The sequence below is a fragment of the Chelonoidis abingdonii genome, chromosome 10, assembly GCF_003597395.2.
Source record: "Chelonoidis abingdonii isolate Lonesome George chromosome 10, CheloAbing_2.0, whole genome shotgun sequence".
NCBI classification, from domain to species: domain Eukaryota; kingdom Metazoa; phylum Chordata; order Testudines; family Testudinidae; genus Chelonoidis; species Chelonoidis abingdonii.
In genome coordinates, this window is record NC_133778.1 from 38,453,588 (window position 1) to 38,474,680 (window position 21,093).

At 40.0% G+C, this 21,093-nt stretch overlaps 1 protein-coding gene across 12 annotated transcripts in view; it reads left to right on the top strand.

The window, feature by feature from the left end:
- The window catches only part of GPR155 (G protein-coupled receptor 155), a 60,168-nt gene that overhangs the window by 14,183 nt on the left and 24,892 nt on the right, over positions 1-21,093 (top strand). For 7 of the 12 annotated variants that reach the window (XM_075070100.1, XM_032784551.2, XM_032784550.2 and 4 more), the window contains 6 exons: positions 1,463-1,611; positions 2,844-3,355; positions 14,397-14,796; positions 17,720-17,885; positions 19,535-19,690; positions 20,293-20,376. In XM_075070100.1, the coding sequence (XP_074926201.1) occupies positions 2,890-3,355; positions 14,397-14,796; positions 17,720-17,885; positions 19,535-19,690; positions 20,293-20,376 (1,272 nt within the window). In that variant the 5' untranslated portion in view covers positions 1,463-1,611; positions 2,844-2,889. Of the gene's footprint in view, positions 1-1,462; positions 1,612-2,843; positions 3,356-8,626; positions 8,793-11,258; positions 11,358-14,396; positions 14,797-17,719; positions 17,886-19,534; positions 19,691-20,292; positions 20,377-21,093 lie in introns of those variants that run through there. The other 5 variants (XM_032784559.2, XM_075070102.1, XM_032784560.2 and 2 more) reach the window with 5 other exon arrangements.

A 21,093-nucleotide genomic window follows, 5' to 3' on the forward strand; every position in this document is an offset into this window, starting at 1 on the left:
CCATTCAGAAGTAACAGTGTAACCAAATAAGATTAGACTGAATCAGATTATTCACTCTGCATTTGACAGCATTCTGTGTTGAGTCAGTTAAACTGTTTCCTCATCAGAGTCAGTCATTTGCCCATTTGGATTGGTGTCTTATGCATCATTAGAGATGGGTGGAGGGGAATCTTTTAGATAAGTATGGTTGTACAGATCTCTCGCAACTTACGCGCATTTAATATGCGCAATTATACGCATAGGGCCGGAGTGGGGGGGGCTTGGCCTCAAGATTTAAAGGTCCTGGGGCACCAGCTGTGGCTGGGAGTCTCAGGGCCTTTAAATCACCCAGGGGGCTCCCAGTTGCAGAGGTGGCTGGTTGCCCCTGTGGTGAACTAAAGGGTCTGATGCTCCAGGCACCTTGGAGCTCCAGGCCCTTTAAATGCCAGCCCCAGCCCAGTTGCGAGAGCTGCGGGTGGGATTTAAAGGGCTCCTCCGGGCTCCCCACTGCAGCTTTAAACCCTTTAAACCCCGCCTGCTCCAGCGGTGGGGCCGGGGCCAGCATTTAAAGGGCTCCACCAGGCTCCCCTCTGTGGCAGGAAGCCTGGCAGAGCCCTTTAAATCCCACCTGCAGCTCCAGCGGCGGGGCCAGGGGGGGTATTTAAAGAGCTCCACCGGGCTCCCCGACACGGTGGGAAGCCCGGCGGAGCTCTTTAAATCCTGCCCGCAGCTCTGGCGGCAGGGCCGGGGCCAGCATTTAAAGGGCGGCAGGGAGCCCGGTGGAGCCCTATAAATGCCCCCCCCCAGCCCAGCTGCAGGAGCTGCGGGCGGGGTTTAAAGGATTTGGGGTTATAATTTTGGCTGTACGCAGTTTTTGCTTTACGCGATAACCACGGAACCGAACCCTTGCCTAAGCTGAGACTTTCCTGTATAACAATAAAAATTGACTGAGGAACTTGGGAGCAGGTGTGGTATCTGAAACTGCTTGTAACTCCTCATTCAAAATAGTTTAGATTTCAGATTTGACAGGAGGGTATCATGCATGGGAAAAGCTCACTGTTGTTTGTTTGTTTGTTTGTTTGTTTTAAGCAGACTCCCTCCCCCACCTACGTTACAACTATAATTTAGTAATGAGACCCTGTCACAGGGTCTCATTATCAGTCTTTCTCTGTTCGTTGCTGGAGGCGTTGAACAGGGGATGTCAGGGCTCCAATGACTAGATCAGGCTACTAACAAGACACAGTCCTCCAGAGACCTAGAATGGCTTTGACCAATCAGGAGCCAGCAGACCAGTTAAAAAGAATTACCCCTTTTTTCTCAGGGCAGCGCTTCTGGATGAGACTGGGACAGACAAGGAGCTCTGATAGCCCAGAACCTCAGGGTCCTGCTTTCAAGCATTGCAACCAAGTGCTTGTCTTTGAGGTTCATTTATTTAAAGGTGCAGGCAGCCAAATTCTGAGTTTATTTTTATTTAACTGTTTAGATACTGAAGTTAAGCTTATGGCACAGACTACCCTCCTACAAGCAGGCAGCCAAAACTTGTGGACTAAGCCAGGAGATGTCTGCAGTACCACGCTTGGCCCTAAACTGGGTTGCTACGGAACAGTTCCACCTGTGACAGACCCAAATACGGTACCTTTCTCCCCTAGCCTCATTACAAGTTGTAACATATATAAGACCTAACTGCATGTATTGTAACAGTGAGCTTCTTTTTACTCTACAGCTTCTAATGGTATTGTAACAGGCTCTCCTGACTTGATTTTTTAGTATATATCAGGGGTAGGCAACCTATAGCACACGTGCCAAAGATGGCACGCGAGCTGATTTTTCAGTGGCACTCACACTGCTGGGGTCCTGGCCACCAGTGCAGGGGGCTCTGCATTTTAATTTAACTTTAAATGAAGCTTCTTAAACATTTTAAGAACCTTATTTACTTTACATACAACAATAGTTTAGTTATATATTATAGACTTATAGAAAGAGACTTTCTAAAAACATTAAAATGTGTTACTGGCATGCGAAACCTTAAATCAGAGTGAATAAATGAAGACACGGCACACCACTTCTGAAAGGTTGCCAACCCCTGCTATATATGGAACTTCCATCTTTCTGGCCCTGCTCACATTCACTTTTCATGATGTTAGGAAACAGTTTCTTAAAGAAAGCTCTTAAATATCATTTCAGCTAAAATGGTGCTGCCAGTTGGTGTACATGAAACATAATTTATTTAAAAGTTTGTTTTTAAAAAAATGTTGGGTACGCTGGCTGATATGGCCGTGTTAGGTGAAACTAGTTTTCAGACCTGGCCCAACAAGACAAATGCCTTAGGTTTACTTTGTGATAGCTTAGTGATTTATTTTTCTTTAAACCAGAAGAGCTGAAAGTGCCTTTATTTATTTTAAATAAATTTTAGATACCAGAGACTACAGCAGAAAATCCTCAAGTCGCATCCCTTTCCATGCCAACAGATTTTCATTGTTTCAGCTCATGAGTTACATTTAGCTTTAATGTTTCACTTGACATATATACTAGAATTAAAGTTGAAACCCAGGTTGGATTTTAGTATTTGTACTAATTGTACAGCTGTGCTATTGGTGAGTTGTGTGTACTTGCCGCTACCAGCAGAAGAGAGAACTAGCTAAGGAGGGACGAATGTGTATTTGGGATCCACCCAAGTGATTTTACAGTTTTCTATTTTATCAGTTTTGTTTCTTTCTCACTCTCTCAGTAGCTGCCATTATCTGGCCGGGTGACAGATAGAAGTACTTGTGGGAGGGATTGGAAGTGCATTTTAAAATAATCAGTGAGACACCCGCCCACTCAGAAGTTGAATAACACTGTTTTGTTCTCTTTTATTTTTACAGAGCAGAACATCGCATACTCCACTTTTAAAACGAGCAGTGAGAGAAGATGGATATTTTCTCAGACTTCACCGCAAAGAACCTCTCCTCTTCAGCCAATATGTCGCATTCCCTGCCCAGCCATTTGGACTACCAATTCAATGTTACCAGCCATTCTCCTTCCATGTCAATAAACAGGCTTTTCCCAGCCCTGCTACAATGCTTCGGCATCATCCTCTGTGGATATATAGCCGGAAGAGCCAACATCATCACATCAAGTCAGGCCAAAGGACTGGGAAATTTTGTCTCTTGTTTTGCACTTCCAGCTTTACTATTCAAAAACATGGTGGTACTTAATTTTTCCAATGTGAACTGGTCCTTCCTTTGCAGCATCCTGGTTGCCAAAGCTTCTGTATTTTTCTTAGTCTGTATTTTAACATTATTGGTAGCCAGTCCTGAAAGTCGATTTAGCAAAGCAGGACTATTCCCTATTTTTGCTACACAAAGCAATGACTTTGCACTGGGATATCCTATAGGTAAGAAACCACTTATGCTTTCTTGTTTTTGTTAACTTTTGTGTTAAGCATTATTTTTCCTTGTGCTAGGCATTTACTATATGCTGTGATTATACAGTCTTGTGCTCTTGTGCTTCTAAATTAGAGTTGTTTTACATTCTGCTGAACTGAAATCTTAGGCTGTATAAAACAGTTGTCAACGAACAAACATACGTTTACTTGTACAGAGACATTCTTATGACTTCAAATGTGTTGACTAGATGGCTCTGGGAATCAGTGGATTTGATGTAAAACAAATTGATTTAAATCACTAGTCAGGAAGACACAATTTAATCATGGATTTCTACATAGTACATTCTTGTTGGTTCTTATAATCTTAATACATATTCTTCACAATTCAGGTTTCATTTTTAGAAGGTACACACTATACATTTTTAAGTGATTTATTTTGAAAACTTTTCAGATTAGTTTTACAGCTATATCAGAAAATGAATGATTGTTTATTTCATTTACCAAAGGTAATTGAATCAGATAGTTCACCTCTCAATGACTTCATAAATATCTCCAATTCAACAGGTTAATCATTAATATTGGGAGGATTTTCTTGCCATGCTGTATTCAAAGGAGAACATCATCAGACAGACATTTAAATTATTTTATTTAAAACATCAACGTTACGTATTCTGGATTTTTTTTGTCAATAGCAAGCATATGATATTTTAACAAAACAAGCATATGGATTTTTGAATTTAGTTAAACATTCAAGTTTTTTAAAATCAGGTTTGTTTTTGTTTTTTTAACTAAAATAGTTAAATGAAATACTTTTTATAAAAAAACAAAAATGAAATCAACTATGTCAGCCAGGTCAACATGAGAAACTTAACATATTGGCTTCTGCAGCTAACTCAGTCGTCTACATCTTCATTTTCCTGTTTGTTCATAATCTGGAAAAGAAAAACAAGCTTTCCTGCTTTTTCAGGTCCCAAACAATTTCTAAATTTGGAATGAATTAGACCAAAGAAAGAAACTATTCTTTCTACATCAGCAGAAGAAGCTACTGCTGTTAAAAGTGAGATTATCTATTCAACAGTTTCTGAATCCAAGTGCTTAAGTGACTTCCACCAGTTCACTGGTGTGACTTTCTTTAAAACATCATCAGCAAACTTATATTTCTTGAATGGTTCACCCTTAGCTCTGAAGTAGTATAGTGCATTATGAGGATATGCGGAGTCCATGCATAAGCCAATCTCTTCCTGCATAAGTGTACTCCTGTCGTATTGAGAATATTTGCAAAAAGAGCTGGAATAGTGCTTGCCCATTTTTTTTTAATTTTTAATTTAAATCTCATTGCAATTTCCTCTTTAAGATCTCACTCAGTTCTTCCAATTTCAACGCATCACAATAAAACAGCATTTCTGCATTTTGCTCACACAGAAATAGCTTCAGGTTCAGATGTTCAACACTTCTCTTAATACCAATGTTGGAAACTTCGCTGGACCCAATGCCATCTATTTTTTCATATTTGGTCACCAAACATATCATTATCCATTCTTGATATAGTCTCTAAAACATCACTACTATTCCATCATGTCTTATGGAGAGTTAGTGTTGTCGTCCCTTTTTCAGACAGCTCTGCAAATCTTACAGAAGTATTTCAAGTTTCAAACAACATTAGCCTTTATTTCTGCCCCTGAATTTTTGGCTAGATGTGGCATCAAATGAGAACTCAACCATACTATTAGCTTGGACTCCTTTTAAAATTTCTTTCTCTTCATGGATACATTTGCCCATTGCTCTGTGACAAGCGCATGTTAGACATTAATTTTTTTCCACAGTTTTTAAGCTTTTGCTACTACTTATAATATTCTGTCGTGTGCATTCCCGACTGTACAATTGTTTCTGAACTTCCTCTTCTTTCTTTGTTTCACACAAGCAAACAGCAGTATCATTTGGACATCTCTGCCATTCCAGACCAGTTAACAATTTGCCCTCTAGAGACCTTTTGCACACTGCTCAGTTCTCTTTATCATACATTTTATCCACCAACTTGCCTGCAACATCTTCTTTTGGTGACTGTATCCTGGGTCTGATGAACTCATTTAATGAGTGGTTGTATCTCACTACGAAAGAATTGTTGCCATAACAAACAGCATTTTTCATCAATTACCTCTTTTTTAATCTGTGTTCTATTACAGCATCTATGTATGCTTCTGGATATGGAGATTTTTTTTTTTTTCTTTTTGCTACATGTGATATACTTGCTATGTAATACATATGACTAAACACTATCATTGCTATAACTGTAAAACTTAAAATGATGTGATCTGATGATCTCAGAAACCTGTATGCTGAGATGGATATCTCCAAATAAATAAGTCATATGCGGATTATATTCTATACCATACTCTCATTCTAGATCTCATATGCATTCAACTGACACTCAGTACACTTTAAGGTAATCTATTAAAAGGAAATCTCCTTATTCAGCATTTTTTTATCAACCTGATCTAATGATTCAGACTAAGAAACAATTATATATTGTGCTCAAACCTGAAATCAAATATTCCAGAAGAAATACAGCAGTCATTAAGAAACGTATGAAATAAAAAGTTACAACCTGAGATCCGCATGTTCAGATATTTCCTTTCATCAGCATCAAACACTTCCTCGAAGACACTTATAGTTTTTCTTCGGCAACCAGGCTGTATTCTGTTTGCCCTGTTTCATTTTGCACCAGGTCTTACCCCACAGGAGAAACTTCTTAATAAATAATCCCCAAACTGGGTCTCTTTTACAGCCTGCTGCCATTATAATTTTCCCTTCTAGTGAGAGAATGATGTGGTAGATCTCAAATCAATGAAAGTTATACTCAGACCTCAAGCCTTCTGGAATATGCTGCTCAAACAGTTTCACTTTTGTTTCTACTGCCTGTCCCTCCCTTCTCACATTTATCTCCAGACTTCTCCTTGTCCAAATCTATTCCGCCCCCAACAATCTTGTATTCATTGAACTTTGAAACTGCACTTAGAGAGAGGTAAGGGATTGACTTCGTTTACACAAATTTGCAGAGGGCCAATAGGATTAAGATCTGTTATTTCTCTTCTTTCCTTGTTTCTTTCTTGAAACTTGCAAAACTAAGCATCTCTGATGGTATCTTCTAGACTGAGCAATGAGTCCCATTGGGTAGATAGAAAGATTAACCTAAATAATCTATAGAGAAGCCCCTGGAACCCCCTAAGATTGAGTCCCTAATCCATGAACTATTAGAAGTCATTTACAAATTTTTTCTTAGACATTACATAAATATGTTGTCTCATACTCTAGAATTTATAATCCCTATTCCATGATGAGAGATCTTTAAGATATAATGTATCTTAATTAAAACTATCTTTAGATAGGTTTTTTTCCCTCAAAAAGTATTTTATCAAAAAAATCCAATTTTTTTTTTTTAATTTAAATCATTGATTTTTATCCACTGTGCTGGGAATAGAGAATAGGATGCAGAGTCTTTCAGCTGCAGTTTGTCACTTTGCATCTACCCCAGGTCTATGGGGACAAGAAGTTGCTACTTTCTGTTAGCTATTCTGTGGTCTACATATAATGAGCTGGTGATCTTAGTTTGGTTTTCAGTGGACTGGTGTCCACATCCATGGTGGCAGCGTCTGCAGAGAAATCAAGAAATAAATAGACTGGACTAACATGTCATGCACATGAGTGAGCCCTCTAAATCTGTGTGGAGGCATGTTAGCAGGGCAGTCTGAGGAATTCTGTGGTGTTGCTGCTGCTTGTGCTGTGCTCCTTCTGTACATAAAGAGAGTGATTAATTCTCCAGAGGTATCAATCTGATGACAGTTGTGAGCAATAAACACCCCTTAAATTTTTTTAAATAATCAAAATTGTTAGCTCTGTGTGAAAACTTGCAAAAGAGTCCTAAAACTAGAAATATTTATTGTGTGTGTAAGAGATGTAAAGCAGTATACATTGCAGTACAAAACTCCCACAAAGACCTGACATCCCTCCAACCTTCACGCACAATTCTAGAAGACTTGACTGAAATAAGATGTCGCTGTCCTATAGTTGTGGTGTTGGTGCACTGTTGTCACAAAATTATAGGTGGCTTTAAAGACTCATCATTTATAACATTAGTTTTCTTTTTGTTTCAGAATTATTAAGTGTTTCCAGAAATTGCAGTATAGAATAAAATTCTTCTTAAAAGTGGCTAATTAAGGGTTTACCACTCCCCTGGCAAAAATGCTGATTTCCAATCCAAGCTACTCGAGTCTCCCCAAACTTTAAAACCCTGATGTTGCAGGTTAATTGTACATTTATATAACATTTCAGGAGCTGCAATAGATGAGTTGCCTTGTGCCTTCTTGGCTCTAGCTCATGACCTAACATAAGGAAACCATCTAATGTGCATGTTTCCATCTATTGTGGAGTTTGTTCAAGAAGATTTAAATCTGCTCAAATCAGAATTTAACTATCGACTTGTTTGCATGCTGGCATCTGTAGCAGGTGGTGGAGGAAAGTTGCATCTTTTGGACTCAGTTCTGATATGTAATCATCAAACATGGATTGTCATATATTCTGTGGGGGAAATGTCACTTTGTACGTACATCACATCAGATTTTGCATGGCTCATGGTAGTGAGTGACCATGTATTTCAAATCTCAGCTTCTTGGGACTTATTCTGTGCCTTCAGCATCAAGTGTAACAAGAAATCTCTTTTCTAGCAGAGATCTTAAAAAAAAAAAAAAAAACAACCAAAAAAACCCTATTTCCTTCAAGAATACAACTTTTATTCTGTTTACTTTTTTGTAATTGCATCTCTGTTTTTAAATTTCAAACAATATAAAAACATAGCCCACTCCTTCTCCTCCACTTTTGGTAGGCAGACTTTTTGTAGTTTTTGTTGCTTGTTTGCTAATGTGCACTTATAAAACTATTTACTGCATATCACAGCCCAAACATATCTGGAAAACTGGAGAGAGAGAGAGAGAGAGAGAGAGAGTGTGTGTTGTTCCAGTTAACAGGAAAAACTGTGGCCATTTAAACAGCACTTTAAAGGTAAAAAGCACAATTTAAAAACCATGCACTTGCAGCTGAAGGGGGTTTTTTTGTTTTGTTTTTTTAATTTTAAAAAAAGGAGTTGACATGTCTGCACTTTACAATAGCAACCACTTAAAAGGACCCCTTCAACATGAGCTCTGGTCAGTTTTAAAAATTAATCAAAAGCTACCTGTGAGTTTCTATATTATTTTTTTTATTTTTATAACCACGTTTCCTATTTTTTAAATGTTTTTCTCTCCCTTGCTTTTGTATGAAAGACCCACACAAATGGGAAAAAGTGACAGACTGTACAGAAGAAACAGTGAAGCTGACTAGATACAAAGTGCTTTCAAAATGCACCATGCAAACATACTGATTTTTGTCACCTAAACTTTCATTTATAATAACGGTAGATGTTGCTTTCTTTTAACAGTAAGTTTAAAAAAAATCAAACAAGTGTAATGTATATGTTTTTAAGTTAATGGTAACTACTTACATTTTCACAGAGCCTTTTTATGATACCTTGAAGTGCTCTACAATAAGCTTGAAATTTAAAAAATGAAATCTGTTTTGCCACTATTTACTTAAAAGCCAGTGAAACCAAATGTTTACATTTCTTGAACAGGGAAAGATATTCTTCATATCAATAGGTTCAAGAGTTTAACAGAGCAGTTTGCAAGCATGCACACAATTGGAGAATCTGTCTGACAGAATGTCAGACTTGGGCATCTAGAGCAAGTGATGTGTTGGAAGTGTGGGTTTGCATATATATATCTTGATTTTTAGTAAGGATTTTGGAACAGTTCCATATGACATTCTCATGAGCAAATTAGGGAAATGTGGTCTGGATGAAATTACTGTAATGGTGGTGCACAACTGATTGAAAGACCATACTCAAAGAATAGCTATCAATGGTTTGCTGTCAAATTGGGAGGACATATCTAGTGTGGTCTCACAGGGTCTGTCCTGGGTCTGGAACTATTCAGTATTGTCATTAGTAACTTTGATAATGGAATAGGGAGTGTGCTTATGAAATTCATGGATGATACCTAGCTGGGAGGAGTTGCAAGCACTTTGTATGACAGTATTAGAATTCAAAACGACTTTGACAAATTGGAGAATTGATCTGAAATAAACAAAATGAAATTCAATAAAGGTCAAGTGCCAAGTAATTCACTTAGGAAGGAAAAATCAAATGCAAAATGGGGAAAAACTAGATAGGTGGTAGTACAGCTGAAAAGCATCTGTGGTTTTTAGTGGATCACAAATTGAATATGACAATGTGATGTATTTGCTAAAAAAGCTGATATCTCTGGGGTATATTAAGAAGAGTGTAAGACATGGAAGGCAATTGTCCCACTCTGCTTGGCACTGTGAGGCCTCAGCTGGAGTACTGTGTCCAATTCTAGACACTACATTTTAGGGTAGAACAAACTGGAGAGTCCAGAGCAGAGCAATAAAAATGAGAAAAGGTTAAGAAAATCTAACCTGTGAGGAAAGGCTAAAAAAATGGGGCATATTCATGAGAAAAGAAGATTGAGAGAACCTGGTAAATCTTCAGATATGTTAAGAGCTGTCTGTTATGGAGAACAATTGATCACTTTATGTCCACAGCAGGTAGAACAAGAAGTAGTTGGCTTAATCTGCAGCAGGGAAGATTTAGGTTAGATATTAGGAAAAAAATTCTAACTACAAGGATATCTAACTCAGGAATAGGCTTCCACGGGAGATTGTGGAATCTCTCTAGTGTACCTATTTCTTCCTTCCCTCTTCACCAAACCCTAAAACTTCAAGTTCCATGAATATGGAAGAACTAATAGCACATACAATTAAAATGCTTGCAAATCAAGTAAGATTATGTTCTTTGATGCAGTGCTATCAGCAGCCTCTACTGCAGATGCAGGAAAGCAAATCATTGTTAGACTGGCCTGTGGTATTTTCAGTATTCAACTGGGACAGATAAACTAAGGATCCTCTAAAGGTGTTGCAGTCTAATAATATGTTGACTTAGCAAATCCAGATGGTTTCTGGCTTCCATTATTAAAATATAGAAATAAGTCATAACAGAGTCCTTATAACTTGCCCTTTAAATGCTACTAATTACATAAATACTGTGAGTAATGCTAAGTATGCTGAGTTATTGAGCTGTAAACAGAAAATGAAGTGTTTAACCAAGTGCCGTAAGGTAAATAGCTGAACAATGAATCTTATAGGTGTGTGTTCATTTAGAGCCAGAAAGTCCTATATTTTTTATATTGTCTCTTACCCCCCCTCAGCAATCGTCTGATCCTTTTGACCTTGAAGGTGCTAGTCTGTTCATAAAATCAGACATCTCCTTCCCCTGACTCAGCCTCTCTGAGCAGGAGGTTGTCATTATCCCTTATGAAATGCCCTTTGCATATTTTGAAGTCTTTTACTATTACAATCAATGCTATTGAGCAATCAGGTTGGGGCTCCCACTTTTTCCTCCTCTGTACCTTTATTTCTCCAAATACTACTTTGAAGGTAGATCCACACAACTGGGAGCTTTCAGACTACATTTGCAATCCCCTGCCTTCTGGATTGGTTCTTGTTGTTGTTAGAAGTCCCTTTTAGAGATACTAATTGACCTATATTATAATGTTTGCTCTCCCTAACCAAAGGGATAGCCTAGCAGACAGCTAGTTGTCTGCTCTGCCCTTGATGCTAAAGAGATGAGGTTCATGTAATTCATAGATTTCTTGCAAAACAAATTCTGCTTTATATCAAATATGAAATGTGCTGGATTTCAGTCGATCATATTTGGTACTAATTCAGCTTCTCTCAGCACTCCTTTCTGGCTAGCACATTAAATAGTACTAGCTAATTGCTGGGTGTCTTTTGTTGGCCTTTTCAGGTGGGACACAGGTAAAAAGGCTGCCAACAGAAACAAGGATTAGTGTTTATTTCAGAAGGTGTAACTTTCCTGGACTTGTTGGGAGGAACTAGGAAAGGGGTAAGATATAAGAATAAGTTTTATATCACAGTATCTGTGAATGCTCATTGCTGACCACTGGATCCTCATGGTTTTATAACTTTTGGAAACATAGTGTTGTTGGTATGGCTGTTGTCACCTGTGGAGTGTAGTACAGGCCTCAAAAAAAAAAGAAAAAGAAAAAAGAAAAAATCCACTTGCTTCTGAGAAATGGGAAGCTTTGCCAAGCAAGTGAGGGGACCAATTCCTTTAATGTCTGCAAACTGGAATTGTAATTTACTTAAAATATATAAGGGCTAGAGTTGTGCTGGTGACTTCCCAAATGTGAATGTATTAAAACGAGTGGGCAAACTACGGGCTGCGGGCTGGATCCAGACCCTCAGGGCTTTGGATCTGGCCCATGGGACTGCCCCCCCATGGTGCCACAGGCCCTGCGCCGCTCTCCAGAAGCTGCTGGCCCTCGGGCAGGGGGGCAGAGGGCGCTGTGCGTTGCTCTTGCCTCCAGGCACTGCCCTCCGCAGCTCCCATTGGCTGGGAACAGGGAACTGCGGCCAATGGGAGCTTCTGGGAGGTACCCGGAGGTGCAGCAAGGGCAGCTCACACAGAGCCCTCCCACCCCAATCCCACCTACCCCCAGGGGCAGCAATGCTTCCTGGAGCGGTATGGAGCCAGGGACAAGGCAGGCAGGCAAGGAGCCTCTCTGGCCCCAGTGCGCACCACTGCCACACCGGAGCCCGAAGCCCTCCTGCACCTCACCCCCCCAACTCCCTGCCCGAAGCCCCCTGCCTGCACTTTGCACCCCTCCTTCACCCCAACCCCCTGGACCTGAGCCCCCTCATATACCCCGCACCCCTCCTCTGCCCCAATCCCTTGCCATGAGCCCCTTCCTGCACACCACACCCCCTCCCGCACCCCAACTCCCTGCCCCTGCCCTGCATACAATTTCCCCATCTAGATGTGGCCCTCGGTCCAAAAAGTTTGCTCACCCCGGATTAAAAGGACATAATGTCTTTGTTCCGAATGCTCTCATGGCTTATAGGTTTGCAAAACAGAAGTAGAATAAATTAAAAAACCCTCTTATTGTTTTCATTGCTGCTGTAGGTAGCAGTGAAATTGTCAAGAGTTGTGTCAACTTATGCAGCTGCATCTTGATAAAATTTATGAACAGCAGTGGAGGCACTCTCGAGGAGCTGGTGTTTTTTCTCACTGCCTTTGAACCAGGCAGGAAGTTGGTGGAAATGTATAGTAATAGAGCCTCTCCCCTCTTGCCTTTCACAATAGCTAAGAAGTTCTGAGAGGCTGTTGGGAGGGGAGAGAGAGCAAGCTTCTGGCTGCTGCAGGGAGGCACTGGCATTTCAAATACGACGCAGGCTCGCGCACAAGATGGCACCAAAGACAGCCCTCTCCCACTTGTTTGCAGGGTTGGACTTCTCACTGGGGCTGTGTCCCTGGATCTCATTTTTGGAGCTCCCAACCCTATTTCTGGCTAGCAGGTCTAATCCTTCCATTAGCAGATGTCTAAAAAGTTTATCAAGCCCTAGGCCAGGTGTGTATTAGGAGTGTTCTGCTGCTATAGCTATAGTGCTATACTATACTAGAGACTGAGTGGCACAGCTATGTCATTCACAAGTCATACCCCATCACACTGTGGCTGACAAAGCTGTGCCAGCAAAAGTTTGTAGTGTAGACCTGGCCCTAGTGAAGTGTCAGTTTGCACCAATCTCTGTTATCCCTGCTTTGGCTTACTAAGGACTGGTCTGCACTTAAAATTTGTTTGACCTATCTACATTGCTCAGGGATGTGAAAAATTTCAAACCCTGTGTGTTGAAATTAGGTTGACCTAACCCCCATTGTAGACACAGCGAGGTTGTTGGAAGAATTCTTCCATCAGTGTAGCTACCACCTCTTGGAGAGCTGGAGTAACTACATGGATGGAGACAACCCTTCCATCTGTGTAGGAAGTGTCTACGCTATGGCTACAGCGGTCGCGTAGCATATCCCAATAACTTGCACTTATTTCACTGCTTTCATCCAAGGTTCTGAGAGTATTTTACTGGTCATTTTACAGTGCCCAGAAGTGCGCTAGGCATCTGCAGAATATGTAGAAGCTACAGACTCTGCTCTGAAGACGTGACATAATAGAAGGGGTTGGAAGGATTGCTAAGCTACAGTGTTTATGAACCTTTAATTATTTGACAGCAATCCTGTGAGGATACATATCATACACCCTTTTTACTGATGTGTAAAGTGAGTCACAAAGTGGTTAATGGCCTGATCTTTAGAATTCAGTGAGAACTATGTGTGCTCAGTACCTTTGAAGTGGGAACCCTAAGTGGTTTATCCAAGGCCACACCAAATTGTTGTCAATGGAAACAGAACCTAAGATGCCTAAATCCCAGCTCCTGACCTGAGTAGTCCGAGAACATGAACACTGCTTATTTGTTTTGCACTAATTCATCTTTTAATTTATTATATGGAGTGCCATAAAGTGAGCATAAATACACCATGATGAATTACACCTGTCATATCCACTGGTTCCATTTCAAAGATCTAAAAGACTTGTTAGAAGAAAAACAATTTGCAAATTGGACTCTTACACAAACTGTGCTATTAATATGCAGTGACTCTCCCATAATTCTGGAATGTGCAGCAAAAATCATTTATTTTATCTGAAATGCTAAACAATTTACAGTAGAGGGCATATGGTGGTATTGTTTTGGTGTAGTGCAGCAGTATTAGAACTCTGTTTCAAAATGAATCATTCTGTCAGCTGGCCCTTGGGGTATTCATAGTACAGTAAAGCAATGTGGGTTAGTTAATCTTTCATCATTTTTATTATTTTCAAAGCATATCTATGGTCTAATGGCAATTGACCATGTATTTCTTTATATCTTCACTGTCATCTTGCGCTAGTTGTAAGTATTCAGCTGTTAATTAGACTAATATGGTTAGTATGAACATCTTTTTGTATATTTGAGAGACAATCATTCATTTTAATATTAAATCATATATTTTTGTTAAAGTATTGTCAATAATCACTTTCCATTTCCTGTTTTCTAGTTGAAGCTTTATATCAAACTACTTACCCAGAATATCTCCAGTACATTTACTTAGTGGCTCCAATATCTCTTATGATGCTAAACCCAATTGGGTTTATCTTCTGTGAAATCCAGAAATGGCGAGATAATCGCAGTATGTCGCACAACAAAATGAAAATAGTGGGACTCGGTCTCCTTCGAGTGTTACAGAACCCAATAGTATTCATGGTCTTCATAGGAATTGCCTCAAATTTTATTCTTGGCCAGAAGATTCCAGTGTATCTTGAAAATTTCCTTGATGGACTAGCTAGTTCATTTTCTGGCTCAGCACTTTTTTACCTTGGACTCAGCATGGTGGGACAAATAAAAAAACTGACGAAGAATGCATTTGTTGCACTGATTCTTCTCATCACAGCTAAACTGTAAGTTTGACGTGTTTACTTTTGTATTTACATGTTTCAATATTTTTTGTATATCTCAACATTTAGAAAAGCATTAAATAGACAGTCAGTATTACTAATACTTATCCATATCTCTGACAACTAATATCTTATATTATTAGAACAGATCTCATTTTTAACAAATTTACTTTTCATTCCAAACTGCTTGGTTAGTTTTTATATTTTGCTTAGCTTAAACAATGAAACTAAACTGGTGAGCTTTATTGGTTCCTATTTGTTTTTGAGTCATTTTAACTTCTTGTGCTACAATATTTAAATTTCCCAAATAATTTTGGATTAAATTATTTTTAAAACCCAGTTCAGTTCACATTAGACTATAAAACTATTTATTTACATCTAAATTTTTAGTATCAGTAGATGATAGTTTCCCTTTAAAGTTTAACCAATTTGCCAGTGAAGTAACTTCTGCCATCTCTCTGCCCTGACTAAATAAATGTTCTTATTGTTGAACTGTGCACTTTTTTTGCTTGCTGTGAAGCTACAGTTTGCATCACAGTATTACTCCTCTGATATAGTCAAAGAAATATAAACATCATCTGAAGAGGAGCTTAGATATTGGCAGAGTAAAAATAATTAACATACATAACCAGATCAGTGATAGTGAAGTTGTGAATTGGACACACACAAAAAGAATATGAAAGAAAACTAATTGATATCCATGCTATTTTTTGTTTAATACTAGGCCTATATACATCTGTGTGGATTTTTTGCCCCCATTCCCTCTCTTTCCCCCCGCATCCAAAAAAGATGGTGTCTTGACACAGCATTGTTAAGGGAAACTTTTTCCCCCCCTTGCTTGGAAATCATGGCCAATATTTCCCAACCTAGATGCCTAAAAATAGGCTCAGAATTCTATATTTAGGGGCTTGCTGAACTTTCAAAGGTAGTGAGTGAGCACCTGCAACTACCAATGACTTCAGGTGGCATTTATGGATGCTCAGCACCTCTGAAAATCAAGTACATTTTTATTTACATACCTTAACAAGGAGTTAGGAGACTTAACTTAAGGCTACCACCTTTGGTCTTTGACTTTGCACAAAAAGCAGCTCAGCACATTATGACAAAATAGGCTTATATCCTAAAGCAGTGGTCTCCAGCCTCTGCCCAAGATCACTTTTTGAATCTAAGGGCAACTCAGGATCTACCCTGCCCCTTCCCCAAGGCCCTGCCCCACTCACTCCATTCCCCCTTCACCCTCACTCACTTTCACCAGGCTGGAGAGCAGAGGGGGAGTGCGGGCTGTGGGCTGGGGCCAAGGGGTTTGCAGTGTGAGAGGGGGCTCTGGGGTGAGCCTGGGACTGGGGGTTGTGATGGAAGCTCTAGGGAATTTGCATGCAGGAGGGGGCTCCAGGCTGGGGTAGAGCGTTAGGGTGCAGGAGGGGGTACAGGGTGCTGGCTCTGGGAGGGGGTTCAGTGTGCAGAAGGGGCATGGGGTGCTGGCTCTGGAAGGGGGCTCAGGGCTGGGGGTTAGGGTGCAGGAGGGGGTTTGGGGTGCTGGCTCCAGGATGAGGCTCAGAGATGGGGATTGGGGTGTGGCCTCCCGCCGGGCAGCACTTGCCTCCAGTGGCTCCCGATCAGTGGCGGGCACAGCAAGGCTAAGGCAGGCTCCCTGCCTACCCTGGCCCCACACCATTCCCAGAAGGGGCCAGTGTGCCCCTGCAGCCTCTGGAGTGGGGTGAGAGGAGGAGGGCACATGGCTTCGTATGCTGCCCCTCTCTGCAAGCACCATTCCCACAGCTTTCCCGGCCAATGGGAGTTGTCGGGGCAGTGCCTGCAGGCAGGAGCAGCATGTGGAGAGAGACCGCAGGGCTGCAGTGGCCACTTCTGTGAGCGATGTGGGGCTGGGGTAGGCAGGGAGTCTGCCTTAGTGGCAGCCACACTGCACTGTTGCTGGAGATTGCAATCAACTGGGAGATCCTCTAGGATCGACCACTTGATCGCGAACCACCCAGTTGGTGACCACTGGCCTAAGAGATTCTAGTTCTTGGTGCAACTTATAAAAAATTCTTTGAGAGTTTGTCAGTTTTAAATTGTCTCTGATGTTTGGTGACTAAGGAAGGTTTGGTGACTAGGAAGGTTTACTGTGTAGTCCATGAATGCTGTTTCAGTTTTGCAAGAAGAACTCTGCTAAGATTCTTTGCTCACCGCTGGACTCTTACAGCAAGCTCTTCAAACATGTGTGATTGCCCACTGCTTTATTCTTCAGCCTGTGGGATGTCCCCAGTTTTAATACAGATTTCCCTCAGGAGCAGTTGTCAGTATATGGCATCTTGTCTTCCGTTAGCCTACACATACTTTGCTCTGCTTTCTCAGAGCCTACTGCAATTTTGCTGATATATGGACTGTTTGGGAGATGACAAGGATGCTAAAAATAGCAGCGCTCCTACTATATCTTGCCTCTGTGACACAGCATCTCCAAAATAATGCCAGGAGCTAGATTGTTTTCAGATGCTCCATCTGGCTGCCTGACGTGGAAATTTTTTTCTGACTTGGTTATCTCAAACAAGATTCTGGACTGGATTCTAATCTCGGTTGTGCTGGGTACAAAACTCATATTGACTGGCCTGAAAACCAGAGTAAATTATTTTAAAGGATTTATATGGTGACTCTGAGATTGGAATCTACTTCTGTCTGTATTAGTTCATGTTGCAATAGTTAGCAGGTATCTAAACTTACTGTTGGAGTTCTATTATATATTTCTTTGAACATGATTTTGTGTATACATATCATTGTATCCAGTTGCTGAAAGTGAGATTCCTCTTGTCTGAATAATAGTATTAAATATACAAAGAAAAGCCTGAAATTTCCCCTTTTGAGGTGAAAGCAATGCAGGGAAATGTCACTTAAGTGAGTAATGTGTACTCATTTTTTCTTTCCTTTTCAGACTGATGATGCCACTTTTCTGTAGAGAGATGGTGGAACTGTTGGACAAGAATGACAGCTTAGTCAATCACACCAGTTTATCAAACTATGCATTTCTCTATGGAATCTTTCCCGCAGCACCTGGCGTGGCTATCTTTGCAAACCAGTTCAATATGGAAGTAGAGATTGTATGTGCCTGACATTTAGCAAACTCAGCACTAATTTTGATTTTAATTTTACTGAACTGATATTTTTAATACAAACTTTTGAGAAAGTTAGCTTTTCATAATATAAACACATCTGGGTCTCTTATGCTTCCTAGGGATCAAAATTACATTTCAAATTAACAATTAAACTATGCAGTTTTTTTTCTGCTTTCTGGTTCAACTGTTCACATAAAACAGATTTTATATTTTTTAAACCTAAGATCCTATTCCTAGAGTCTAGATTAAGAAAAATATCTGGACTGAAATAACTTAAAGCATAAGGAAAATTCTACATGCACCTGTTGAAGCCAATGAAAATTTTATCACTTGCTTCAGTGGGAGCTGAATTAGGCCACTGCTATGAGCTTTTGAAAATCCCACCTTGAGTGACTCTCCCCTCTGGTTAAACCTTGCTTTGAGCAGGGGGTTGGACTAGATGATCTCCTGAGGTCCATTCCAACCCTAATAATCTATGATTCTATGATTCTATGATAAAAACATGTAGTTCTTGTTTCTTATCCAGTGGACACTGCTCCAACTTATCTGTTGGATTTATTACAAATAACTCTTAAATAGAAGAGATGTTTTATGAAGTGAGACAAATTCTTACAGGTATTCCCCATGCACTTCAGGGTGGAAAGTCCAAGTAGCCATGGTGCATCATGTTTATTACCAGACCCAGCAAATGGCTCCTATTAACAGCTTCCCGTATAGATTATTCAAGATGCTGAGAGAGAGAGAGACTCTGGGGAATAGACTATATATGGAGTTGTTACTGCCTTGAATATGGGCAGACATTGATGCTGCTTTTTTAGCAGCATTTTGGAGTGGCATTTCACATAGTTCCAGAATCTGACCCTATATACATGTGCATCTATAACTGTTTGATTGTTTTCAATGTTCCTTCTAGGCAAAATAATATTAAAACATTTAGCTTAATTTTTTAGAAGAACTACACAGATTTTTGCAAAAATGTACAAGAAAGATACAATAACGAAGCATTGTAGGCTGAATTTTGTGTCTAACAACCTTGGCAATGTCCCTTTTTTAGTCAGAGGGCTGGTGTGTGTAGAATCTCCACTGCTGTCGCCTGAATTCTGAAAGCAAGGAAGCCATGGAAAACCAAAATATAAGTAACTTATAAACACATCCAGGCTTTTTTTCCCATCTTTGAATTTGAGTGACAGAAAATGCACATCTGCGCAACCAAATTTTGTTAATGTAAAACATAAAGCTGTGCAGTGGAGGGAGAGACTAAGCTGTGACACACCGCACTGTACTGCGTGCGCCCAGTCCTGTACTGGAGTCATCGGGATTACTCCTGTGAGAATGCACTATTAGTTTAAGAGAATTTGCAAAGAGGGCTCCCAAATGGACATTGTTTTTGATTATGCTTGTTACAAGATGTTCATCTTATTCTTAACTGTTTGCAAAAAATGGATGTATTTCCTACAGTTCATAGCCCAATTTCTAGTTGATCTTCTAACCATGCAGTACATTGACTTCAGTAGAATTCCATATGGTATTTAAGACCATGGTAGAATTTTGCCCATAGTATATTTCATAAAAACATAATTTAACTAGAGAGTTGATATCTTTTCCACTGTCACAAATTTGATTTCTGTTTGCAGATTACCTCAGGAATGGTGATAAGCACATTTGTGTCTGCTCCTATCATGTATGTTTCTGCATGGCTATTGACCATTCCATCTATGGATCCAAACCCACTGGCATCTGCAATCCAAAATGTTAGCTTTGATATAAGTATTGTCAGTCTCGTCTCCCTGGTAAGTATTGATAATACAGTAAGGTGAAGGAAATACCAATACACATTAAGTGGCAGTAAGGTAGTGACAAACAACAGGCCAGGCAATTGAAAAACAAAATTGTCATTTCATCACTCTTCTCCTGTTGTAGGAGAGGGGAGGAGAGAAGAAAGAGGCTCCCCAGTATAGGGTAAAGCTACCATAAAGCTAACATGAACACTAAGTAGTAGTAAAAAAGGATGGTCCAGTGGTTAGGGCATTAGAGAGAGGGCGTGCGCCAGATCCTCCTATCCTGAGCACTCCTAATTTCAGCATCTTTTCCACCCCTTTGTTTGTGAGGGGCAAGCAGCCTTCAGTACATGATAGAGCAGCTTTCACTTGCCACAGCAACAACTGTCCCCTAGAAGTCACACCATTTCAAGCACACAGAATGCACTGTGGCTATGCCTCCTGTGGCAAACGGGCTGGGATCAGATGGCATAGAGCTGACTCTTCCAGCTTTGTTACCTAAAAACAAAAGGAAATGACTTGTTGGATATTTAATTCTGGGATGGTAAGCCTGAGTGCTCATCATAATTTTTAAAAGTCCTAAATTGAACTCTTATTTCTTTTGTGTATTTCAGATCTGGTCTCTTACTGTTATTCTTTTGAGTAAGAAATATAAACAGCTTCCTCATATCCTGACAACAAACTTACTCATTGCTCAGGTCAGTACCATGTAGAATATAAAAAACTTCAGATGCAAGCTTTTATTTTTTTCTGAAAAAGCTTTCCACACAGAGATTACTTTATTTATATAATATATATAGTGAAGGGAAAAAAATCTAACACTTTACTTTCTAAATAGCTTCATTGTTGCTATGCCTCAGAGATTTTGTGTAGTAGACTGTATAGTATTTACTGTACCGAACAATTGTTTGTAATTCTGTTGGAATAAAATGATTGATGATGATGACATTAAAGTCTCTCTGATAGAACTGTGTCTCAAACTGAGAAATAGAGGAAATTCAGAGGGAAAGCTCAGATTTGGAATACATTCTTTTCTCAGTTTTATATGTGTAATTCTAAGTGGTGTTAATCATATATCTAAAGATTGTATATCTTCATCCCCCAGTGTTCTCAATCTATATATCCATTAAGCACCATTGAAATGAAGCCATCTTCATTTGGTTGCTGTCAGCCACTTGAGGACATCTGGTACACAGCAGATGGCCCAACAGTGAGAGGGAAATGTTGGCCAAGGATATTGAGCAAAACCTTGTATTTGACAAAAGAGCCATGGTGTAGAACTGATAAATGAAATTGTTTTTAATTGTCAGAGGGGTAGCCGTGTTAGTCTGGATCTGTGAAAGCAGCAGAGAATCCTGTGGCACCTTATAGACTAACAGAGGTTTTGGAGCATGAGCTTTCGTGGGTGAATACCC